Source organism: Leuresthes tenuis, unplaced genomic scaffold (assembly GCF_036924035.1).
Source record: "Leuresthes tenuis unplaced genomic scaffold, fLeuTen1.0.hap1 SCAF_17, whole genome shotgun sequence".
Taxonomy (NCBI): Eukaryota; Metazoa; Chordata; class Actinopteri; order Atheriniformes; family Atherinopsidae; genus Leuresthes; species Leuresthes tenuis.
Window position 1 is genome coordinate 449848 of NW_027325371.1, and position 25171 is coordinate 475018.

Consider the following 25171-nt stretch of genomic DNA (forward strand, 5'->3'; position numbering starts at 1 on the left):
ACAGCTGTTAGCACAGCTGGATGTCCCTAAGTGTCCCAGCAGGTGGTTAACTGCCCCCCCCGGCGTTTCTCCCCCTCCCCTCAGGTCTGCTGGAGCTGAACGTGTCGGGCTGTGCGTGGCCGGCGGTCTCTGCGCTCTGTCAGGCCGTCTGTCCCTGTCTGAAGCTGCTGGACCTCAGCAGAGTGGAGGACCTGAAAGACTCCCACCTGAGAGAGCTCCTGGCCCCGCCTCCTGACACCAGGACAGGTGAGACAGCCGCCCACACGCCCAAAGGCTTCCTCCTCACTGTGGGACGGGTCTGACGGTTCTCTGCTCTGTGATTGGTCGCCAGCTCACGGTGAGACCCGAGTGGGCCGATTCCAGAACATGACGGAGCTGCGATTGGCCGGTTTGGACCTGACGGACGCGTCGGCCCGCCTGCTGGTGCGGTACGTCCCCCACCTGAGCCGTTTGGACCTGAGCCACTGTGCCAACATCAGCGACCAATCGGTGCACACGCTGTCCTCCCCCCTCTCCCCCCTGAGGGAGAGCCTCACCCACATCAGCCTGGCAGGTAAGCACTCACCTGCTGTTGCCCCCGGTTACTGCCGGCTGCTGCTGCTCATCGCTCACTGCCGTGTGTCTGTGTGTCTGTGTGTGTGTGTGTGTCTGTGTGTGTGTGCCTGTGTGTGTGTGTGTGTGTGTCTCTGTGTGTGTGTGTGTGTCTCTCTCTGTGTGCATGTGTGCGTGCACGTGCTGCAGGTTGTGTGAAGGTCACGGAGCAGTGCGTCCCGCTGCTGCGGCGCTGCGCCTCCCTGCAGACGGCCGACCTCCGCTGCTGCTCGCTGCTCTCCTCGGACTCCGGACAGCTGCTCTCTTTCCCCTCCAACGCCTCCACCGCCGCCGCCGCCGCCTCCTCTGCGTCCTCCACGCCCGCCGCTGCTCCCTCCTCCTCCTGTCCCCCTGACGACAGAACGCTGCTGAAGAACAGCTAAGGTCCTCGGGTCATGTGACACTTGGAGTCCAGACGTCTTACAGGCCCCGCCTCCTTCCCCGTTACACTACAGCCAGGTGAGGAAGAGGAGGAGGAGCCACACTTCCACTGATGCTGGCGAGGAGGGGGGGGGACACTTCCTGGGAGAGCGCTGCTGTGGTCCTTAAACATGGAAACCCTGAGCATGTACATATTTGTTCTCTGTACAATTCTGGGTGTGTGTATATATCTGTAGTTTACTGTAAATGACCTTTAACCCCCAGACATAAGCCCCGCCCCCTCCTGACCTCAACATCCTCCTTTCCCCCTTCGACCAATCAAAGCCCAGAGTCAGCCACTGAAACATGCACACTCACATGCACACATATGCACACACTCACATGCACTCACTCACATGCACTCACACACGCACACGTGCACGTGACCAGCCTGACGTCTCCTGCAGAATCACATCTTTATCAATACTTTCCATGTTGATCAATCAGCACGTTTGGGTCCATCAGAGATGGTTTGATAACAGATCAAAGATCAGTCATTATTGATCAGTCACTATTGATCAGTCATTATTGATCACTGTGGTGAACCCTAAAACGTTTTCATTCTTGATTGATCTGACCGTTATTTCCTTGTTCAGTTGAAAAATCGTGTTGTTAAATGATTGATCAAAGCGCCTTTAGCTCCTCCCACATCCCAACGTGACATCATCGCATCGTTTTTAAATTTGTCCGCTAAACGCACAAAGAAGGATCAATAATCGGATGAACCGATGCGTTCATCAGCTGGAGCGTGGCACTGAAAACCGTCCGACTGATGATCGATCGATCAGTTTTCTGTCAGAAAGCAGTCGAGTGAGGAGATCAATCAGCTGATCGATCGATCGATCTGAACCGGAGAGAAAGCTGTCGGATCCATAAAGTTCCACTGAGCTCCAATCAGTGTTCGGTCGCAGGTGGACTTTGGTCAGGAGTTTTCCCCTCGTGAGAGAGTGCATGTGAGAGTGCATGTGAGAGTGCATGTGAGAGTGTGAGAGTGCATGTGAGAGTGTTTGTGCATGAGCGCCGGGCGTGTTTGAAACTGAGCCTCATTTGTCCGTCTTTGACTTGGTGTCCTGATCGGTTCCGATTGGACTCATTGATTGGTTCCTGATTGGTTCCGATTGGACTCATTGATCGGTTCCTGATCGGTTCCCATTGGACTCATTGATCGGTTCCTGATCGGTTCCAATCGGACTCATTGATCGGTTCCTGATCGGTTCCGATCGGTTCCAATCGGACTCATTGATCGGTTCCTGATCGGTTCCGATCGGTTCCAATCGGACTCATTGATCGGTTCCGATCGGTTCCAATCGGATTCATTGATCGGTTCCTGATCGGACTCATTGATCGGTTCCGATCGGTTCCAATCGGACTCATTGATCGGTTCCTGATCGGTTCCGATCGGACTCATTGATCGGTTCCTGATTGGTTCCGATCGGTTCCAATCGGACTCATTGATCGGTTCCTGATCGGTTCCAATCGGTTCCTGATCGGTTCCAATCGGACTCATTGATCGGTTCCTGATCGGTTCCAATCGGACTCATTGATCGGTTCCAATCGGACTCATTGATCGGTTCCTGGTCGGTTCCAATCGGACTCATTGATCGGTTCCTGGTCGGTTCCAATCGGACTCATTGATCGGTTCCTGATCGGTTCCGATCGGACTCATTGATCGTGTTTTCTCAGGAGTTTTTATTTGACTTTAATTTATTTGCTGCCACAGCAGCTTCGGGTCCAGATGTGCGGACGCCATCCACGTCCTGAACGCCACTTCCTGTCCCTGCTGCCACGTTCAGGTCCGAACCGGCTTCCTGCTGGGTTCTGACCCGTCACAGTTCTGATGATGGATCCTGATGCTGGTCATCACAGAACCTCCACTTGAATCCGATCAGAACCTTCGTTTACATATCGACGTGTCACATGACCCGGTTTCAGCCGGTGCTGGACTGGTTCTAGAGCCAGCTCAGAACCGGTTCCACTTCAGAAGCAGGAACCTCCCGGGTTTCTGTGGAACCGTGAACTGAGCGTCGGATCCGGTTTGATGAAGGTGTCGGAGAGCGTGCTGCGTTCACTGACACGGCCGCTGGTGTAAAAGAGGAACTCTTCCACGGCCATTAAAGCCCAGTTCTGGTTCTGGGTTTTGAACACGGAGGTCACAGCAGGTTGAAATGGTTCTGGGTTGTCTCCAGAACCCCGAAGAAAGTGGTTTATTTTCTCTGGATCAGTAAAGCCCGAGTTCTAATTCAGGCTCAGAGTCTGGACCAGTGTGACCTCAGCCGTGATTGGCCGGTGCCGCTCGGACTGGAACAGAACCCAGAATGTGCAGGTTTGAGGTGGTTCTGTTGGATTTACTGAGTTGGGGATGAATTAAAGTTCAGAGTTTTAAAGCAGCAGCTGTGTTCTGGTTCTGGTTCTGGTTCCTCGTTCTGATTTGTGTATCCTGTGTTTTACCGGCCGAAATGGGCCCGGCGTGGTGCGTTCAGTGTCCGCTCAGGCTGTGGGAGGTTTGTGTTTCTTCATGTGTGTGAACTGCACTGAGGGGCGGGGCTTGGAAACGAGCGAGGCGTCCAACAGGAAGTCGCTGCTTCGCTCGCAGGTTTGACTCCCAAACTGCCGGCGTTCGGTGTGAATGAATGTGCCGTGCGGTTCGGGCGCCTCGTCGCGCGGTTCGGGCGCCTCGTCGCGCGGTTCGGGCGCCTCGTCGCGCGGTTCGGGCGCCTCCTCGCGCGGTTCGGGCGCCTCGTCGCGCGGTTCGAGCGCCTCGTCGCGCGGTTCGGGCGCCTCCTCGCGCGGTTCGGGCGCCTCCTCGCGCGGTTCGGGCGCCTCGTCACGCGGTTCGGGCGCCTCGTCACGCGGTTCGGGCGCCTCGTCGTGCGGTTCGGGCGCCTCCTCGCGCGGTTCGGGCGCCTCGTCACGCGGTTCGGGCGCCTCCTCGCGCGGTTCGGGCGCCTCCTCGCGCGGTTCGGGCGCCTCGTCACGCGGTTCGGGCGCCTCGTCACGCGGTTCGGGCGCCTCGTCGTGCGGTTCGGGCGCCTCGTCGTGCGGTTCGGGCGCCTCCTCGCGCGGTTCGGGCGCCTCTTTGTGCCATAAACGCATCAGATCAGCCGCGCCCTCTTTTATACGTCGTTTTTTAAGTTGTTTTTTTATCTGTGTTTTGGGACGATGCTTTGCAGCTTCGCACGGCAACAAGAGAGCAGATCAAACCTGATTGGACGATAATCCCCGAAAGCTCTTATCCAATCAGACGACCAGACATATCCCTGCTCTGATCTTAGTAAAAACCTTCTGTTGATGTTAAAGATGCACTGGATCAGCCTCTTCATCCCTCTCTTCCTCACCTCTTGCCAAATGTAGTTTTTGTTGTGAAAAGGGGCATTTCTCCTGCTTTTCTTCGTGTTTGGTTTGTTTTTATACTTTGTCCATGACTCTTCCGTTGTGTTGATGGAAAAATGAGGAACAAGTTGGAACAAACAGTGAAAAGTGACAAAAAGACCAACTCAAGGCAGCTACGTATGAGTGACTACTGTACAATGACTAATAAAGAAGCAATGGGTTTGTTTTTACACCGTGTGGCTCCTCATTTACACAGAAAACACACCAGAGGATCTCTCAGATTCATGTTATTTATCCACTATTTAATCTCCGTTATTCCAGCTGAATCAGTTTCCATTTGACGGTTTAAACTGATCGAACCGGGAAGGAACACAGTTTGGGTGATAAAACAATAAAATTACACTCTCGACTCCATATTTCCAGTAAAACCAGGACAGAAAGTCATTTTAAATTAGATTAGATTTGTTCTCAAACCAGTTTTATGTTGTTAAAACAAATGTATATAAAAAAACTGCTTTATTATATTTTATTTTAATTTTACACTTAAATAACTCAAAAGTGATGCAGCTGTTGTTTGAAAATGTAAAAATATCAGTTCTCAACCCAGGAAAATACCTGCTATCTGTTTAGAATAGAATAGTCTTTAACCACAAAAAAAGCTGGAAACATTTAGCAGGTAAAAACAATAAAGAACAGGTTAAAAAAAGTGTAAAATGCTCAATGGAAATTAAATAATAATATAATATAAATATAAACTATAACTGTGGAAGCAGTGCAATAAATAGATTCAGAAGTATGAATAAGTTGCATTGAAAGTGGCTGTAAGGGGGGGGGGGGGGGGGTCTGTGGCTGTTTGCAGTTTCTTTGAATATATTAATTATATATAATTATTTTCATGTGTTTTGTCACTTCAGGGACTCCGTACATTGAAAAAAGAAACGGAAAATAAACTGAGATGTATTTTTTCTCTGCCTCGCGCACGTTCCCCTGTGCGCATGCGAGACACTGCGCGCCAAAGAGGACCAAACTGGATCGCGCGGAAAAGCAACGAGAGGAGTGTCTCGCGGCATTCACGGTACCTCGTAATTTACAGAATCAAAGTTCAGCCTCGACTTAGTCATCAGTTTTAGTCCGACATGAAAGGAAAAACCGAACTTTTATCACCGTGTGAACCAACATCTGAACACAGAAACCTTTACCAGGCTCCTTTGTGATTTCAAATAGATCGATTTTGGTATAAAAAAGTAAAAAAAAACAAAACTAACGTTTTGTTTTTTGAGCTTTTTAAAAATACAATAATTCTTAGCAAAGTAATATACTATTTAAAGTAAATATTGTGATGTTTTCGTGAAGGATTTCACTTGGACATCGATCAAATTTTTAATCTAAACATATTTGAGAAGTAAACTCAGTTAACATCTGTACAACTAATTCTTCCACTGTGATCGTGTCTTATCAGAGTGTTTATCACGTGACTCAGAATAAACTAAAACATTTGTTGCTTTATGACGCCGTAATAAATCAATAAACTTTAATACTTTCCCGCTGTGCGAAGTGTAAAATGTCCTTGAGCAAGTGAAGGCAGCGCGTCACCCTACTTGCGTCAGTGCGTGATATCCCTCCGCGTGAGAGAAGCGCGCGGTCCTTTCCCTCCCGACAACACAGGATGCGAACGGGCGGCGGTGAAACTGCGAGACGTTTGCAGCGCTCCACGGCCGTTAAGTTTACCCGCACCGTCTGAGTAAAACACACCGAGCGAGCACCGAGTAGCGTCCGCCTCCTCTGACACGAACCGAACCCGCCCTGTGGCACCGACCGCTCCGTGGAAGAAATATAATCCTCTGTGGGTGCTGCGCGGCAACTGAACCTGTCCAAGTGAAGAGAGCGGCAGCCGGGACGGAATGGAGCTCATCACTATTTTGGAAAAAACTGTCTCTCCAGGTGAGTATTGGTCCTCTGCGACGTGCTCGCACCTCGGCCGGGGCCTGGCGATGTATTGCGGGGTGTTGGCGGCAGGCTTCTCCGGTTGACGCTGAAGATTTGAAGGAAGGGAGGAGGGAAATGCCTCGCTAGCGAGCTACTAGCTCCTAATGCTAACTGAGCTAACGTTACGGCCTGAGACGGCTGGTGACTTCGCACTCTTTCGGACAGAAAATCGTGTTTTATCGGTGTGATTTACCAATCAGTCTGCTCTGTTTGCCTCTGAATACACTGTCATAGTCTAATCACGAGGGCCCGGCTCCACAGTGGCTGATATGATACTGATCCGGAGACCGACCCTGCCCATGCCCAATGGTGCCGCTGCGCTAGCTGCTAGCTGCTAGCTGTTAGCGGGTATCATTCAAACTGTCGGCCGCTTCCTCGCATGCTCCTTGGTTGACGTCTGTTAAGACCCGTTACGACGATGTGAGCTCTTCGAGGTGCGAGGATAAGTGTACTGCGTGTATTTACATGGAGTTAGAGTGATTTTGACGGGTTTGATGTTCATCCCCAAAACTTAATTTCTGTCATCTGAAGCGTGTTCCGCTCTGAGGCTGGCGTTAGCATGCTAACAGGCTCATGTTAGCATGTGTGCCCAAATGTAGCTAACACGCATGTTGCAGCCGCGGCGTGTTCCTCCTCCCTACGACTGGTTTCCTGCGTGAAAATGTCACTGCGGGGGAATGAAAAGTGTGTTAGATGGGACTTTTTTTCAGCGCCGGCGTGCTTTGTGTTGTAAACAGCTGGCAAAGTGTTTTAACCCCCCAGCTCAGGTCTGCTCGAGCTTTAGCTTCAGTGTCGGCTAATTAGCCTGCAGGACGGTCTAACTCCTCTCCCTCTCTCCCCGCAGATCGGAATGAACTGGAGGCGGCACAGAAGTTTCTGGAGCAGGCGGCGATTGAGAACCTGGTTAGTATGTAGCCGCTTGTTGGCGGAGGGGGGAGGCCGGCGAGCAGCTGCAGCCCGCCGGCTTCTCCTCTCGCGGCCTCTGCCCCCCCATCTCCATTAAAACACACATTCCCTTGGGGTGTTGGCGTTTCATGGAGCCTGCTGTCTGATCAGAGTTCACTAAAGTGAATCAGATCCACTCTGAAGGCTGGGATCTTTGCAGCTGGACCAGCAGAACCAGCAGAACCATGATTTCTCACGGTCCTCTTCCTGGAAGTAACATCTGTTTAATGTCTTCAGTTTTCCTCTGAGCACCAGCTCTAACTGATGTCACTTCCTGTCAGAGGTGTTGGCCCGGTTCTATGGACCTGAAGCAGAGCCTCTGCCGGGTTCTGGCTCTGTTCCTGTCAGTCACACAGCTGGTTCTGAGACATGTTGTTCTGGACCTGTGATGGAGGCGGTCCCACCAGAACCGGCAGTGGGTACCAGATGCTCCTCGGAGCAACTTTCCGTCAGAATCTTTGAGCCGAAGCCTTTTTTTCTTTGATGCTCAACAAACTAAAGTTTGATCCAAACGTTTTCTGAGCAGCGGGACGAGCTTCGGGTTCCGTTTGGTTCTCATTGGTTCCGTTTGGTTCCATGTGGTTCTGTTTGGTTCCGTTTGGTTCTGTTTGGTTTTATTTGGTTCTGTTTGGTTTTATTTAGTTCTGTTTGGTTCCATTTGGTTTAGTTTGGTCCTGTTTGGTTCCGTTTGGTTCTGTTTGGTTCCATTTGGTCCCGTTTGGTTCCATTTGGTCCCATTTGGTTCTGTTTGGTTTTATTTGGTTCCATTTGGTTTTATTTGGTTCTGTTTAGTTCCGTTTGGTTCCATTTGGTCCTGTTTGGTTCCATTTGGTCCTGTTTGGTTCCATTTGGTTTAGTTTGGTTCCGTTTGGTTCCATTTGGTTTAGTTTGGTTCCGTTTGGTCCTGTTTGGTTCCGTTTGGTTCTGTTCGGTCCTGTTTGGTTCTTTTTGGTTCCATTTGGTTTAGTTTGGTCCTGTTTGGTTCCGTTTGGTTCTGTTTGGTTCCGTTTGGTTCCATTTGGTCCCATTTGGTCCTGTTTAGTTCCGTTTGGTTTAGTTTGGTTCTGTTTGGTTCCGTTTGGTTCTGTTCCCTCTTCAGCTTTCAGTCCAAACTGGCTGCTGCCGTCTCTGCCCGGTTCTTCTCCGGTTCTGGCAGGAACTCGGGTCGCCTTTTCCAATGTGTCGTAATATAAAGGTTTAATACTCTGAGAGCTGGCGTAGCAGAGAGCATGCTGGGAAATGAACCGGTTTCCAACCGACATCCTCCCAGCTTCAGAACCGCTCATGCACAGCTTTGGGCTTCCTGGGAGGGAGCACTAACTTTTCTTTTTGTCTCAGGCTGCAGCAGCAAAAACAAACACGCCCATCTGCTGGCGTGGCTCATTTCCAGCCGTGTGATTGGCTCAGCAGCTCTCGCTCTCATTGGCTGTTCGTATCGTCAAAAGATGGACGAATGTAATCAAAGTATCGCTTCATATCGTTTTGTTGCCCTGGTCACGGAGAGCAGGTCGGTGCTGCTGCTCACGGGATAAAGGCTTGAACTAAAGCTGTGACATCACATGCTCGGCTCTCCTCTGATTGGCTCCAACTGTTTGATTTAAACTCTTCCTGTTGAGGCATTCCTGACCTTTGACCTCAGCTGTAACGTTCAGCCTGATTTCAGCTAACAGTGAAAGTGGAACCAGTCCAGATGAGATCAGGAGGCTGCCTTAAAGAAAGCATCCAGAACCAGAACGGGTCGCTCGGGAACGTTTGATCCGAGCGGCGCCGGGTCGCTCGGGAACGTTTGATCCGAGCGGCGCCGGGTCGCTCGGGAACGTTTGATCCGAGCGGCGCCGGGTCGCTCGGGAACGTTTGATCCGAGCGGCGCCGGGTCGCTCGGGAACGTTTGATCCGAAGCGGCGCCGGGTCGCTCAGGGGTTCGAATGTTCTGTTTAAGGCGTGGTCTCAGTTTAGAGACTGAAAGCTCAGTTGCTGTAAAGTTTTGGGCGGGTTCTGACCCTCTGGTTCTGAACTCTCTGGTTCTGACCCTCTGGTTCTGACCCTCTGGTTCTGAACTCTCTGGTTCTGACCCTCTGGTTCTGACCCTCTGGTTCTCTCTAGTTCTGACTCCTCTGGTTCTCTCTAGTTCTGACTCCTCTGGTTCTCTCTGGTTCTGACTCCTCTGGTTCTGACCCTCTGGTTCTCTCTGGTTCTGACTCTAGTTCTGACTCCTCTGGTTCTCTCTGGTTCTGACTCCTCTGGTTCTCTCTGGTTCTGACTCCTCTGGTTCTGACTCCTCTGGTTCTGACTCTAGTTCTGACTCCTCTGGTTCTCTCTGGTTCTGAACTCTCTGGTTCTGACCCTCTGGTTCTCTCTGGTTCTGACTCCTCTGGTTCTGACCCTCTGGTTCTCTCTGGTTCTGACTCTAGTTCTGACTCCTCTGGTTCTCTCTGGTTCTGACTCCTCTGGTTCTCTCTGGTTCTAACTCTCTGGTTCTGACTCCTCTGGTTCTCTCTGGTTCTGACCCCTCTGGTTCTCTCTGGTTCTGGTTCTGACTCCTCTGGTTCTCTCTGGTTCTGGTTCTGACTCCTCTGGTTCTCTCTGGTTCTGGTTCTGACCCTGTGGTTCCTCCTCAGCCCACGTTCCTGGTGGAGCTGTCCAAAGTCTTGGCGAACCCGGGGAACACGCAGGTGGCTCGGGTCGCTGCCGGGCTGCAGGTGAAGAACTCTCTGACCTCCAAAGACCCGGATGTGAAGACGCAGTACCAGCAGAGATGGCTGGCCATCGACGCCAACGCTCGCCGCGAGATCAAGAACTACGTAAGTGCTCTTTGGTGCTGCTCGCCGGGTCGGCCGGCGGCTCCTCTCTGACCCGTGTGTGTGTGGCAGGTTCTGCAGACCCTGGGGACCGAGACGTACCGACCCAGCTCGGCCTCGCAGTGCGTGGCCGGCATCGCCTGCGCAGAGATCCCCGTGACCCAGTGGCCCGAGCTGATCCCGCAGCTGGTGGCCAACGTCACGGACCCGTCCAGCACCGAACACATGAAGGAGTCCACGCTGGAGGCCATCGGCTACATCTGCCAGGACATCGTGAGTGGACCCGGGCTCCTGCTGTTTACAGCTGCTGAGGTGTTCAGGTTCTGACCCGGTTCTCCCCGCAGGACCCGGAGCAGCTGCAGGAGAACGCCAACCAGATCCTGACGGCCATCATCCAGGGCATGAGGAAGGAGGAGCCGAGCAACAACGTGAAGCTGGCCGCCACCAACGCCCTGCTCAACTCGCTGGAGTTCACCAAGGCCAACTTCGACAAGGAGGTACCGTGACCCGGCCCGGTCCCAGGCTGCGGCTGGTTCTGAGCCGGCCCGGTCGCAGGCTGCGGCTGGTTCTGACCCGGCCCGGTCCCAGGCTGCGGCTGGTTCTGACCCGGCCCGGTCCCAGGCCGCGGCTGGTTCTGACCCGGCCCGGTCCCAGGCCGCGGCTGGTTCTGACCCGGCCCGGTCCCAGGCTGCGGCTGGTTCTGAGCCGGCCCGGTCCCAGGCTGCGGCTGGTTCTGAGCCGGCCCGGTCCCAGGCTGCGGCTGGTTCTGAGCCGGCCCGGTCCCAGGCTGCGGCTGGTTCTGAGCCGGCCCGGTCCCAGGCTGCGGCTGGTTCTGAGCCGGACCGGTCTCAGGCCGCGGCTGGTTCTGAGCCGGTCCGCCCTCAGGCCGCTGCTGGTTCTGAGCCGGTCCGCCCTCAGGCCGCTGCTGGTTCTGAGCCGGTCCGCCCTCAGGCCGCTGCTGGTTCTGAGCCGGTCCGCCCTCAGGCCGCGGCTGGTTCTGAGCCGGTCCGCCCTCAGGCCGCTGCTGGTTCTGACCCGGTCCGCCCTCAGGCCGCTGCTGGTTCTGAGCCGGTCCGCCCTCAGGCCGCTGCTGGTTCTGAGCCGGTCCGCCCTCAGGCCGCTGCTGGTTCTGACCCGGTCCGCCCTCAGGCCGCTGCTGGTTCTGAGCCGGTCCATAACCTGTGGTGTGCGGCTGGTTCTGACCCGGCCCATAACCAAAACCTGTGGTTCTGAGCCGGCCCGTAACCTGTGGTTCTGAGCCGGCCCGTAACCTGTGGTTCTGTGTTTCAGACGGAGAGACACTTCATCATGCAGGTGGTCTGTGAAGCGACGCAGTGTCCCGACACCCGGGTGAGAAACATCTGGACACATCTGGCAGCTGTACTCAGCTGAAGGTTTGACCTCTGACCTGTTCTACCTCTGTGGTGCGTTCAGGTGCGCGTGGCAGCCTTACAGAACCTGGTGAAGATCATGTCCCTGTACTATCAGTACATGGAGACCTACATGGGACCGGCTCTGTTCGCGGTAAGGGGGAGGGGGCGGAGCATAAGGGGAGGGGCGGAGCATAGGGGGAGGGGGGCGTGTCCTGGGTCATGTGACCGCCAGCGGGAGCATTGACTGGTTCTCTGTCCTCAGATCACCATCGAGGCGATGAAGAGCGACATCGATGAGGTGGCGCTGCAGGGCATCGAGTTCTGGTCCAACGTCTGCGACGAGGAGATGGACCTCGCCATCGAGGCCTCCGAGGTGTGTGTGTGTCTGCGTCTAGGTGTGTCTGTGCGTCTAGGTGTGTCTGTGCGTCTAGGTGTGTCTGTGCGTCTAGGTGTGTCTGTGCGTCTAGGTGTGTCTGCGTCTAGGTGTGTGCGTCTGTGCGTCTAGGTGTGTGCGTCTAGGTGTGTGCGTCTGTGCGTCTAGGTGTGTCTGTGCGTCTAGGTGTGTCTGTGCGTCGAGGTGTGTCTGTGCGTCGAGGTGTGTCTGCGCGTCGAGGTGTGTCTGCGTCGAGGTGTGTCTGTGCGTCTAGGTGTGTCTGTGCGTCGAGGTGTGTCTGCGCGTCGAGGTGTGTCTGTGCGTTTAGGTCTGTGCGTCTAGGTCTGTGCGTCTAGGTGTGTCTGCGTCTAGGTGTGTCTGCGTCTAGGTGTGTCTGCGTCTAGGTGTGTCTGCGTCTAGGTGTGTGCGTCTGTGCGTCTAGGTGTGTCTGTGCGTTTAGGTCTGTGCGTCTAGGTCTGTGCGTCTAGGTCTGTGCGTCTAGGTGTGTCTGCGTCTAGGTGTGTCTGCGTCTAGGTGTGTGCGTCTAGGTGTGTGCGTCTAGGTGTGTCTACGTCTAGGTGTGTGCGTCTGTGCGTCTAGGTCTGTGCGTCTAGGTCTGTCTGTGCGTCTAGGTGTGTCTGTGCGTCTAGGTGTGTCTGTGCGTCTAGGTGTGTCTGTGCGTCTAGGTGTGTCTGTGCGTCTAGGTGTGTCTGCGTCTAGGTGTGTCTGCGTCTAGGTGTGTCTGCGTCTAGGTGTGTCTGCGTGTCTGCGTCTAGGTGTGTCTGCGTCTGTGCGTCTAGGTGTGTCTGCGTCTGTGCGTCTAGGTGTGTCTGCGTCTGTGCGTCTAGGTGTGTCTGCGTCTGTGCGTCTAGGTGTGTCTGCGTCTGTGCGTCTAGGTGTGTCTGCGTCTGTGCGTCTAGGTGTGTGTGCGTCTAGGTGTGTCTGTGCGTCTAGGTGTGTCTGCGTCTAGGTGTGTGCGTCTGTGCGTCTAGGTCTGTGCGTCTAGGTGTGTCTGTGCGTCTAGGTGTGTCTGTGCGTCTAGGTGTGTCTGTGCGTCTAGGTGTGTCTGTGCGTCTAGGTGTGTCTGTGCGTCTAGGTGTGTCTGTGCGTCTAGGTGTGTCTGCGTCTAGGTGTGTCTGTGCGTCTAGGTGTGTCTGTGCGTCTAGGTGTGTCTGCGTCTAGGTGTGTCTGCGTCTAGGTGTGTCTGTGCGTCTAGGTGTGTCTGCGTCTAGGTGTGTCTGCGTCTAGGTGTGTCTGCGTCTAGGTGTGTCTGCGTCTGTGCGTCTAGGTGTGTCTGCGTCTAGGTGTGTCTGCGTCTAGGTGTGTCTGTGCGTCTAGGTGTGTCTGTGCGTCTAGGTGTGTCTGTGCGTCTAGGTGTGTCTGCGTCTAGGTGTGTGTCTGCGTCTAGGTGTGTCTGTGCGTCTAGGTGTGTGTCTGCGTCTAGGTGCGTCTGTGCGTCTAGGTCTGTGCGTCTAGGTGTGTCTGTGCGTCTAGGTGTGTCTGTGCGTCTAGGTGTGTCTGTGCGTCTAGGTGTGTCTGTGCGTCTAGGTGTGTCTGTGCGTCTAGGTGTGTCTGCGTCTAGGTGTGTCTGTGCGTCTAGGTGTGTCTGTGCGTCTAGGTGTGTCTGCGTCTAGGTGTGTCTGCGTCTAGGTGTGTCTGTGCGTCTAGGTGTGTCTGCGTCTAGGTGTGTCTGTGCGTCTAGGTGTGTGTCTGCGTCTAGGTGTGTCTGTGCGTCTAGGTGTGTCTGTGCGTCTAGGTGTGTCTGCGTCTAGGTGTGTCTGCGTCTGTGCGTCTAGGTGTGTCTGCGTCTAGGTGTGTCTGCGTCTAGGTGTGTCTGCGTCTAGGTGTGTCTGCGTCTAGGTGTGTCTGCGTCTAGGTGTGTCTGCGTCTAGGTGTGTCTGCGTCTAGGTGTGTCTGTGCGTCTAGGTGTGTCTGCGTCTAGGTGTGTCTGCGTCTGTGCGTCTAGGTGTGTCTGCGTCTAGGTGTGTCTGTGCGTCTAGGTGTGTCTGCGTCTAGGTGTGTCTGTGCGTCTAGGTGTGTCTGTGCGTCTAGGTGTGTCTGTGCGTCTAGGTGTGTCTGTGTGTGTGTCTGTTTGAACGCACCGGTCGGCCCCTCCTTACTGGTCACTGACGCGTCTCTTCCTCTCGTCCAATGGCAGGCCTCGGAGCAGGGCCGCCCCCCCGAGCACACCAGTAAGTTCTACGCCAAAGGAGCGCTGCAGTACCTGGTCCCCATCCTGACCCAGACCCTCACCAAGCAGGTGCCGCTGACCTCCGACCCGCCCGTGTCATCGCTGTGTGTGTCGTGTGACCGCAGTCGTGTGACCGCAGTCGTGTGACCGCAGTCGTGTGACCGCAGTCAGGTGACCGCAGTCAGGTGACCGCAGTCAGGTGACCGCAGTCAGGTGACCGCAGTCAGGTGACCGCCTCTGTGTGTGTCTGCAGGACGAGAACGACGACGATGACGACTGGAACCCGTGCAAGGCGGCCGGCGTGTGTCTGATGCTGCTCGCCACCTGCTGCGAGGACGACGTGGTTCCCCACGTCCTGCCCTTCATCAAGGAGAACATCAAGCACCCCGACTGGCGCTACCGCGACGCCTCCGTCATGGCGTTCGGATCCATCCTGGAGGGGCCGGACCTGAACCAGCTCAAACCCCTCGTCATACAGGTGGGCGTTTACCTGCTGAGGTCAGCTGTCTGTACGGCCCCCTCTGACCATGTGACCCCCACAGGCCATGCCCACCCTGATCGAGCTGATGAAGGACCCCAGCGTGGTGGTCAGGGACACCACGGCGTGGACGGTGGGGAGGATCTGCGAGCTGCTGCCCGAAGCCGCCATCAACGAGATCTACCTGGCCCCCCTGCTGCAGTGTCTGATCGAGGGCCTGGGGGCCGAGCCGAGGGTGGCCTCCAACGTGTGCTGGGTGAGCTGCGGCGTGGGCGGGGCTTAGGAAGGAGGTCACACATTTCCTACTCTGCTGCCGCACCACGAACACAACACAAACTTTATTGGCTCCAGCAGCGCTGAGAAGGTTAACAAAAGGGGAATATCTTTAAAGTTTGGACTTCTGAGGGTCAGTTAAAGGTCATCGGGTCAGTTAAAGGTCATCGGGTCAGTTAAAGGTCATCGGGTCAGTTAAAGGTCATCGGGTCAGTTAAAGGTCATCGGGTCAGTTAAAGGTCATCGGGTCAGTTGAAGGTCATCGGGTCAGTTAAAGGTCATCGGGTCAGTTAAAGGTCATCGGGTCAGTTAAAGGTCATCGGGTCAGTTAAAGGTCATCGGGTCAGTTAAAGGTCATCGGGTCAGTTAAAGGTCATCGGGTCAGTTGAAGGTCATCAGGTCAGTTGAAGGTCATCAGGTGAGGTCAGTTGAAGGTCATCAGGTGAGGTCAGTTGAAGGTCATCAGGTGAGGTCAGTTGAAGGTCATCAGGTGAGGTCAGTTGAAGGTCATCAGGTGAGGTCAGTTGAAGGTCATCAGTTGAGGTTAGTTAAAGGTCATCAGGAGGTCAGGTTAGTTACAAACTGAATGCGGTGTAAGTTCTACCTGAAACGGTTCAGCAGCTTGATGCAGTGCTGCATCGTGGCAGCAGGGGGCGCCGCTGTCCCACACCTGCTCACCTGAGTCTCCCCCGTCAGGCCTTCTCCTCTCTGGCTGAGGCGGCGTACGAAGCCACGGACGCCGCGGAGGACCAGGAGGAGCCCAGCACCTACTGCCTGTCCTCGTCCTTTGAGATCATCGTCCAGAAGCTCCTCGAGACCACAGACAGGTAAGAACAGCTGTCGGTGACCACTTCCTGTTTGACGCCTCGGCTTCCTGCCGTGTTCAACCTGTTGGCGTGCTGCGTGTCCCGCCTCAGGCCCGACGGTCACCAGAACAACCTGCGCTCGGCCGCCTACGAGGCTCTGATGGAGATCGTGAAGAACAGCGCCAAAGACTGCTACCCTGCGGTCCAGAAGACCACGCTGGTCATCATGGAGCGGCTGCAGCAGGTCCTGCAGATGGAGGTGAGGCGCCGCTCGGTCACCTTTGACCCAGAAGTGAAAACAGGAAGTAGTTTGTTGACTTTGGAACTTGCTGTGCGTGCAGTCTCACATCCAGAGCACCTCCGACAGGATCCAGTTCAACGACCTGCAGTCGCTGCTGTGCGCCACTCTGCAGGTGAGCCCGCACGCCGCCGCCCTGTCCCGCTGTTTGTTGTGGCGCCCGCTGAGCGCTTCCTGTTTCCTGTTTGCAGAACGTTCTCCGTAAGGTGCAGCATCAGGACGCGCTGCAGATCTCCGACGTGGTGATGGCGTCCCTGCTGAGGATGTTTCAGAGCACCGCCGGCTCCGGCGGCGTTCAGGAGGACGCTCTGATGGCCGTGTCCACGCTGGTCGAAGGTACGCACCGGAAGGTTTGTCTGAATGTTACCGTGGTAACCACAGGCTGAGCCGTGACCGTTTCCCTGTTCTGGTTCCAGTTCTGGGCAGCGATTTCCAGAAGTACATGGAGGCCTTCAAGCCTTTCCTGGCCATCGGACTGAAGAACTACGCTGAGTATCAGGTAGGACGCGCCTTCCGGGTCCTGGACTCGGGCAGAACCTTTGGATGAAGGACGGTTCTGTTTGGGGTCCAGTCACAGCTCTGTGAGGTTCAGTTCTGATCCCTTACGTCACGATTCGTTTCAGTGAGCTCAGTAAAAGTGACCGACCCTGAAGAGGTCATCGCTGAGTTTGTCCTTCAGTTAAAGCCCCGCCCCCTGAATAAAACGGCTGAAAGTCCCACGTTAACATCAGATAACAGACGTGTTTTATCTGAATTATCCCTGAATTAAGGCGTCTGCATGTTCAAACGGTTCCAGTAAACTGATGAATGGAAGCGTTTGGCCGTTAGCTAATGCAGCTAAAAGGAAGTGTTTGGCCGTTAGCTCATGCAGCTAACAGGAAGTGTTTGGCCGTTAGCTCATGCAGCTAAAAGGAAGTGTTTGGCCGTTAGCTAATGCAGCTAACAGGAAGTGTTTGGCCGTTAGCTCATGCAGCTAACAGGAAGCGTTTGGCCGTTAGCTCGTGCAGCTAACGGGAAGTGTTTGGCCGTTAGCTCGTGCAGCTAACAGGAAGTGTTTGGCCGTTAGCTCGTGCAGCTAACGGGAAGTGTTTGGCTGTTAGCTCATGCAGCTAACAGGAAGTGTTTGGCCGTTAGCTCATGCAGCTAACAGGAAGTGTTTGGCCGTTAGCTCATGCAGCTAACAGGAAGCGTTTGGCCGTTAGCTCGTGCAGCTAACGGGAAGTGTTTGGCCGTTAGCTCGTGCAGCTAACAGGAAGTGTTTGGCCGTTAGCTCGTGCAGCTAACGGGAAGTGTTTGGCTGTTAGCTCATGCAGCTAACAGGAAGTGTTTGGCCGTGTTTGTATCTGATTAAAGACATTTTACTGATTTTCTGTTGTTTTTATGTGGATAAAATGACAGAAAAACATAAAAGATCAGAAGTGGAGCAGCTTTGTTCATTATTGTGTTCAGAAAAGGATCAAAAAGGGAAAACATTGAGAATGTTCCTGCCTTCATAAACTCAGCCTCAGTATTGACCGTTTTTCCATCTCTGCAGCCTGAACCCTTTAAACTGACGCCGGTTGCTGACCTGCTGCTTGTGTTGCAGGTGTGTCTCGCCGCTGTGGGTCTGGTGTGCGACCTCTGCAGAGCTCTGACCACCAACATCCTGCCTTACTGTGACGAGATCATGCAGCTGCTGCTGGAGAACCTGGGGGTGAGGAACGTCTTTAGTTTAACTCGTAGCTTCCTCATCCAGCTGCTGAGCCGGCTGCTGATTGGTCCGGCTGCTGCTGATCCGGCTGCTGATTGGTCCGTGATGATAAATCATGCACCACGCTGACTGTGATGTAAAACAACCACTTTTATCTGAGACCGGTCTGATTCTGCTTCATCAGGTCATGAGTAACAAAGTGTTGAAAGGCGACATATTGAGACGGGCCCAGAACTCCTGTTGGGGACTTTAGCTCAAAATGTCGCCTTTAAAACGGCTTCAGGTCCAGGTGGGTCCAGGTGGGTCCAGGTGGGTCCAGGTGGGTCCAGGTGGGTCCAGGTGGGTCCAGGTGGAGCTGTTGCACCGAAGCCTGGTCAGAAACTGCAGCCTCTGGCCTGATCCGAGCTCAAACTTCATGATCACATGTCTGAAAGTGTCCCGTTTGTAACCGGCTCATTAAATCTGCTCAGAACGAGAACGTCCACCGGTCGGTGAAGCCTCAGATCCTCTCTGCGTTCGGGGACATCGCCCTGGCCATCGGAGGCGAGTTTAAGAAGTACCTGGACATCGTGCTGGACACCCTGCAGCAGGCCTCCCAGGCGCAGGTGGACAAGGTGAGAACAGGAAGTGTTTAACGGGCGTTTGGTGGCGTGTTCGGTCTGTGATGATAAATCATGCACCACGCTGACCGTGATGTAAAACAACCACCTTTATCTGAGACCTGCACTCTGACTCCTCCGGGCTCTGACTCCTCCGGGCTCTGACTCCTCCGGGCTCTGACTCCTCCGGGCCCCGACTCCTCCGGGCCCCGACTCCTCCGGGCCCCGACTCCTCCGGGCCCCGACTCCTCCGGGCCCCGACTCCTCCGGGCCCCGACTCCTCCCGGCCCCGACTCCTCCCGGGCCCCGACTCCTCCCGGGCCCCGACTCCTCCCGGGCCCCGACTCCTCCCGGGCCCCGACTCCTCCCGGGCCCCGACTCCTCCCGGGCCCCGACTCCTCCCGGGCCCCGACTCCTCCCGGGCCCCGACTCCTCCCGGGCCCCGACTCCTCCCGGGCCCCGACTCCTCCCCCCGGGCCCCGACTCCTCGGCTCTGACTCTGTTCTTGTTGTTGCAGACGGACTACGACATGGTGGACTACTTGAACGAGCTGAGGGAGGGCTGCCTGGAGGCCTACACCGGGATCATCCAGGGCCTGAAGGGCGACCAGGAGAACGTCCACCGTAAGACTCGCCATATGTTTGTAACCTGTGCTGAGGTCAGAGCCAGAGGGACCGGGCCTCTGCTGGGAGCCTCTTTAATGTGCTCTGAACCCCTTTAATGTGCTCTGAACCCCTTTAATGTGCTCTGAACCCCTTTAATGTGCTCTGAACCCCTTTAATGTGCTCTGAACCCCTTTAATGTGCTCTGAACCTCTTTAATGTGCTCTGAACCCCTTTAATGTGCTCTGAACCCCTTTAATGTGCTCTGAACCCTGAATGCTGACGTCGGTTCCTCTTCCTGGCCGCAGTGAGTCAGGAGGATTTTACGATGTCACAGAGTAATTTGGGCCTTTTCACCCAGGAAGCTTCAGGCCGCAGCCAGAAATTAAAGCTTCCTGGTTTTGCGGGACCCAACAAGCAAACCTGAGCTCTGAGTTGTGAGTTTTAAATGGTGTTTCGGCTGCTTACTTCCCTCCTCCTGTCCCTGCAGCTGACGTGATGCTGGTTCAGCCTCGGGTGGAGTTCATCCTCTCCTTCATCCATCACATCGCCGAGGATGAGGATCACTCTGACGGAGTGGTGGCCAACGCCGCCGGGCTCATCGGGTAAGGCGGGGGGGCGGGGGCACCTGGAGAGGTGCAGGTGTTGATGCTCTGACAGGAGGGTGGAGCAGTCAGATCTGTATGTGGAGCAGGAGGGTGGAGCAGTCAGATCTGTATGTGGAGCAGTCAGATCTGTATGTGGAGCAGTCAGATCTGTATGTGGAGCAGGAGGGTGGAGCAGTTAGATCTGTATGTGGAGCAGGAGGGTGGAGCAGTTAGATCTGTATGTGGGCGGGAGGGTGGAGCAGTTAGATCTGTATGTGGAGCAGGAGGGTGGAGCAGTTAGATCTGTATGTGGAGCAGTCAGATCTGTATGTGGGCGGGAGGGTGGAGCAGTTAGATCTGTATGTGGGCGGGAGGGTGGAGCAGTTAGATCTGTATGTGGGCGGGAGGGTGGAGCAGTTAGATCTGTATGTGGGCGGGAGGGTGGAGCAGTCAGATCTGTATGTGGAGCAGGAGGGTGGAGCAGTTAGATCTGTATGTGGACGGGAGGGTGGAGCAGTCAGATCTGTATGTGGACGGGAGGGTGGAGCAGTTAGATCTGTATGTGGGCGGGAGGGTGGAGCAGTTAGATCTGTATGTGGGCGGGAGGGTGGAGCAGTTAGATCTGTATGTGGAGCAGGAGGGTGGAGCAGTTAGATCTGTATGTGGAGCAGGAGGGTGGAGCAGTCAGATCTGTATGTGGAGCAGTCAGATCTGTATGTGGGCGGGAGGGTGGAGCAGTTAGATCTGTATGTGGGCGGGAGGGTGGAGCAGTTAGATCTGTATGTGGGCGGGAGGGTGGAGCAGTTAGATCTGTATGTGGGCGGGAGGGTGGAGCAGTTAGATCTGTATGTGGAGCAGGAGGGTGGAGCAGTTAGATCTGTATGTGGACGGGAGGGTGGAGCAGTCAGATCTGTATGTGGACGGGAGGGTGGAGCAGTCAGATCTGTATGTGGGCGGGAGGGTGGAGCAGTTAGATCTGTATGTGGAGCAGGAGGGTGGAGCAGTCAGATCTGTATGTGGAGCAGTCAGATCTGTATGTGGAGCAGGAGGGTGGAGCAGTTAGATCTGTATGTGGAGCAGGAGGGTGGAGCAGTTAGATCTGTATGTGGAGCAGGAGGGTGGAGCAGTTAGATCTGTATGTGGGCGGGAGGGTGGAGCAGTTAGATCTGTATGTGGGCGGGAGGGTGGAGCAGTTAGATCTGTATGTGGGCGGGAGGGTGGAGCAGTTAGATCTGTATGTGGGCGGGAGGGTGGAGCAGTCAGATCTGTATGTGGAGCAGGAGGGTGGAGCAGTTAGATCTGTATGTGGACGGGAGGGTGGAGCAGTCAGATCTGTATGTGGACGGGAGGGTGGAGCAGTCAGATCTGTATGTGGGCGGGAGGGTGGAGCAGTTAGATCTGTATGTGGGCGGGAGGGTGGAGCAGTTAGATCTGTATGTGGAGCAGGAGGGTGGAGCAGTTAGATCTGTATGTGGAGCAGGAGGGTGGAGCAGTCAGATCTGTATGTGGAGCAGTCAGATCTGTATGTGGAGCAGGAGGGTGGAGCAGTTAGATCTGTATGTGGAGCAGGAGGGTGGAGCAGTTAGATCTGTATGTGGGCGGGAGGGTGGAGCAGTTAGATCTGTATGTGGGCGGGAGGGTGGAGCAGTTAGATCTGTATGTGGGCGGGAGGGTGGAGCAGTTAGATCTGTATGTGGGCGGGAGGGTGGAGCAGTCAGATCTGTATGTGGAGCAGGAGGGTGGAGCAGTTAGATCTGTATGTGGACGGGAGGGTGGAGCAGTCAGATCTGTATGTGGACGGGAGGGTGGAGCAGTTAGATCTGTATGTGGAGCAGTCAGATCTGTATGTGGGCGGGAGGGTGGAGCAGTTAGATCTGTATGTGGGCGGGAGGGTGGAGCAGTTAGATCTGTATGTGGAGCAGGAGGGTGGAGCAGTTAGATCTGTATGTGGAGCAGGAGGGTGGAGCAGTTAGATCTGTATGTGGAGCAGGAGGGTGGAGCAGTTAGATCTGTATGTGGAGCAGGAGGGTGGAGCAGTCAGATCTGTATGTGGAGCAGTCAGATCTGTATGTGGGCGGGAGGGTGGAGCAGTTAGATCTGTATGTGGGCGGGAGGGTGGAGCAGTTAGATCTGTATGTGGGCGGGAGGGTGGAGCAGTCAGATCTGTATGTGGACGGGAGGGTGGAGCAGTCAGATCTGTATGTGGACGGGAGGGTGGAGCAGTCAGATCTGTATGTGGGCGGGAGGGTGGAGCAGTCAGATCTGTATGTGGAGCAGGAGGGTGGAGCAGTTAGATCTGTATGTGGAGCAGGAGGGTGGAGCAGTTAGATCTGTATGTGGAGCAGGAGGGTGGAGCAGTTAGATCTGTATGTGGGCGGGAGGGTGGAGCAGTCGGATCTGTATGTGGACGGGAGGGTGGAGCAGTCGGATCTGTATGTGGACGGGAGGGTGGAGCAGTTAGATCTGTATGTGGGCGGGAGGGTGAAGGGTGGAGCAGTTAGATCTGTATGTGGAGCAGGAGGGTGGAGCAGTTAGATCTGTATGTGGGCGGGAGGGTGGAGCAGTTAGATCTGTATGTGGACGGGAGGGTGGAGCAGTTAGATCTGTATGTGGACGGGAGGGTGGAGCAGTTAGATCTGTATGTGGAGCAGGAGGGTGGAGCAGTTAGATCTGTATGTGGACGGGAGGGTGGAGCAGTTAGATGTGTATGTGGGCGGGAGGGTGGAGCAGTTAGATCTGTATGTGGACGGGAGGGTGGAGCAGTTAGATCTGTATGTGGACGGGAGGGTGGAGCAGTCAGATCTGTATGTGGAGCAGGAGGGTGGAGCAGTTAGATCTGTATGTGGGCGGGAGGGTGGAGCCAAAGTGATCCTTGAACCCTGATTGGACAGACCTCTTTGATTCTTGCCATAAATGGAGCTGCTCGGTGGTCAGGGAGGTTAGGGTTAGGTGGGGTTGAACAGACGTTATGTGGTTCAGGACAGAACCAGAACCAGCTGCAGACGTTCTCCAGAACCAGCTGCAGACGTTCTCCAGAACCAGCTGCAGACGTTCTCCAGAACCAGCTGCAGACGTTCTCCAGAACCAGCTGCAGACGTTCTCCAGAACCAGCTGCAGATGCTTCCTCTGGTGGGGTCTGATGCTGCAGGAAGGTTCTGGTATCAGATGGTGCTGGTGGCTGTGGCTCATCCTCCTGTCCTCGTATGACTCTGTTAGAGCGGCTGAGGGTAGCGGCTTCGTTAGGGGCGGCGCGCCGCTCTAAAAGCTGTAAGTTGGTGCTGTGAAAGAGCAGCACCTGGTGGCCGGAGGCGGCGTTGCACTTCCTGTCTGCCCTGTGGCTGTTGGTCTGTGAGCACCACTCTGACAGCGTGATGCACAGCAGAACCACGGCACCTGAGACCGCCTCAGTGTGGCTGCCTGCCTGCAGCTCTGCGTGCTGACATGTGGCGCTCTGTCCTCAGCGACCTGTGCACGGCGTTCGGCAAAGACGTGATGAAGCTGGTGGAGGTTCGCCCGCTCATCAACGACCTGCTGACAGAAGGCCGGCGCTCCAAAACCACCAAGACCAAGACGCTGGCCACCTGGGCCACCAAGGAGCTGCGCAAGCTCAAGAGCCAGGCCTGGTGAGGACACACTCACATGCACACGCACAAGTAAACACAAGAAACACAAGTTAATGACAGCAATGATGTCATCTGTACATGGAGGGAGGAGAGGTGCATCATGGGAGCTCCCCCAGCAGGCTGGGCCTATAGCAGCAGAACTATGGGATGTTTCAGGCTCACCTGAGCCATCCCTAACTATAAGCTTTATCAGAAAGGAAAGTTTCAGCCTGATCTTAAAGGTAGAGAGGGTGTCTGCTTCCTGAAGCCAAACTGGCAGCAGGTTCCACAGAGAGGGGCCTGATAACTGAAGGCTCTGCCTCCCATTCTGCTTTTAGGGGCCTGATAACTGAAGGCTCTGCCTCCCGTTCTGCTTTTAGGGGCCTGATAACTGAAGGCTCTGCCTCCCATTCTGCTTTTAGGGGCCTGATAACTGAAGGCTCTGCCTCCCATTCTGCTTTTAGGGGCCTGATAACTGAAGGCTCTGCCTCCCATTCTGCTTTTAGGGGCCTGATAACTGAAGGCTCTGCCTCCCATTCTGCTTTTAGGGGCCTGATAACTGAAGGCTCTGCCTCCCGTTCTGCTTTTAGGGGCCTGATAACTGAAGGCTCTGCCTCCCGTTCTGCTTTTAGGGGCCTGATAACTGAAGGCTCTGCCTCCCATTCTGCTTTTAGGGGCCTGATAACTGAAGGCTCTGCCTCCCATTCTGCTTTTAGGGGCCTGATAACTGAAGGCTCTGCCTCCCGTTCTGCTTTTAGGGGCCTGATAACTGAAGGCTCTGCCTCCCATTCTGCTTTTAGGGGCCTGATAACTGAAGGCTCTGCCTCCCATTCTGCTTTTAGGGGCCTGATAACTGAAGGCAAACAGAAAGGACAGTTTTTAGAGGCTGAACAGAGCAGAAAGTGTCAGGGTTAGGGCTGACATGGGTCAGAACCACATGCTGTCATGGGTGTGGTCAGAACCGGGCCTCAGCCTGTCTGTTCTCCTTTCAGATGGCGGCGGGCGGGACCAGACGGATGATGTAATCAGTGAACTTTGAGGACAAACGGCCCCTCTGGATGAACTCTTCTGTTTGTCGCGGCGTTCGCTGAAGCAGAAGAAGTGAAGTGAGATGAAGTGAGACGTGTGTGTGTGAGCGCGAGAGATGATGATGATGATGATGATGACATCACACCACCTTCAGTTCCAGCAGGCGATGACACCCCCCCCCAGGACTGGACTCTGACTCCCCCTAATGTAACAAACCTCCCTCGAGCCCCCCTCCTCCCACATTCTCTCGCCGTGTAGCTGGGCCCTCCTACGACATCATGATGACGTCACTGACCCGCCGCCCCCCACAGCGGGGGAGGGGGGAGGAGGGGATGGAACCACGACCAGAATACTTTCAGACTTTTGTGGAATCAGATGAACGAGCGACTTTGTGGACTTCTTCTTCTGTGGAAAACTTTAGATTTTTGTTGCTCTTATTTTTCTTCTTCTGAGCACTAAACGGCGAGGAGGAGGCGCCGGCCTCCACCTGCCCCGCCCCCAGCGTCTGACTCTTACCCGACGACGGCAGCACTGATCCCTGTAGGTAGAAGCTGAGGAGCGAGTGCCAAACGGAAAGTTAGTCAGAGCGAGTCGCAGCCGGCGCCTGGGAGCGGCGCCGCCGCCAGCTGCTTGGGTTTTATTTCCCCGCTGCACTTGGTTTGGGAACGGGTCACTCACCTTTCTGCTTGTTTAACAGATTTCAGAGAATTGAAGACGTTTGTATAAGGTTATATTTTTCCATTGCTATGATGAAAATAAAGTTAAAACAATAAAATGATCTGAAACATTCCCCGAGCAGTTCTTCCTGTCGTCTGTCCGGGTTTGGACCCGCCTGGCCCGGCCCGGTCTGGACCCGCTTGGTTCGGTCCGGCTCGGTCCGGTTCGGTCCGGTCCTGTCTGGGTCGGTCTGGACCCGCCTGGTCCGGTCCGTCCGACTCTGGTCTAGTCCGGTCCGGTCTTGACCCACTCGGCCCGGTCCGATCCGGTCCGGCCCGGTCTGGTCTGGACTCACCCGGTTTGGACCCGCTCGGTCCGGTCCGACTCTGGACCGGGTCTGGACCCGCTCGGTCCGGTTCGGTCTGGACCCGCTCGGCCCGGCCCGGCCCGGTCCTGTCTGGGTCGGTCTGGACCCGCCTGGTCCGGTCCGTCCGGATTTGGCCAGGCGGGTCCAGACCGGATCGGACCGGGCCAGGTGGGTCC

At 55.1% G+C, this 25171-nt stretch overlaps 2 protein-coding genes and 1 non-coding gene across 3 annotated transcripts in view; all 3 read left to right on the forward strand.

The window, feature by feature from the left end:
- The window catches only part of LOC140272966 (F-box/LRR-repeat protein 19), a 28403-nt gene extending 23832 nt beyond the window's left edge, over positions 1-4571 (forward strand). Inside the window, exons 10-12 of the mRNA XM_072368487.1 lie at positions 85-246; positions 332-553; positions 742-4571. Of these exons, the coding sequence (XP_072224588.1) occupies positions 85-246; positions 332-553; positions 742-974 (617 nt within the window). The 3' untranslated portion in view covers positions 975-4571. The remainder of the gene's footprint in view (positions 1-84; positions 247-331; positions 554-741) is intronic.
- Positions 4572-5965: 1394 nt separating this feature from the next.
- On the forward strand, positions 5966-24761 carry kpnb1 (karyopherin (importin) beta 1). Its single transcript, XM_072368061.1, has 22 exons — positions 5966-6282; positions 7172-7230; positions 9891-10073; positions 10143-10343; positions 10415-10567; positions 11361-11420; positions 11505-11594; positions 11706-11816; positions 13975-14076; positions 14261-14485; positions 14550-14741; positions 15455-15585; positions 15676-15823; positions 15906-15977; positions 16054-16198; positions 16279-16361; positions 17448-17555; positions 18023-18166; positions 18669-18774; positions 19244-19358; positions 22802-22963; positions 23935-24761. Coding segments are annotated over exons 1-22 (2631 nt in total). The 5' UTR covers positions 5966-6242; the 3' UTR covers positions 23936-24761.
- LOC140274369 (small nucleolar RNA SNORA79) lies at positions 19034-19172 on the forward strand. Its single transcript, XR_011908325.1, has one exon. It is a non-coding gene; the product is annotated as a small nucleolar RNA SNORA79 (small nucleolar RNA).
- Positions 24762-25171: the final 410 nt, after the last annotated feature.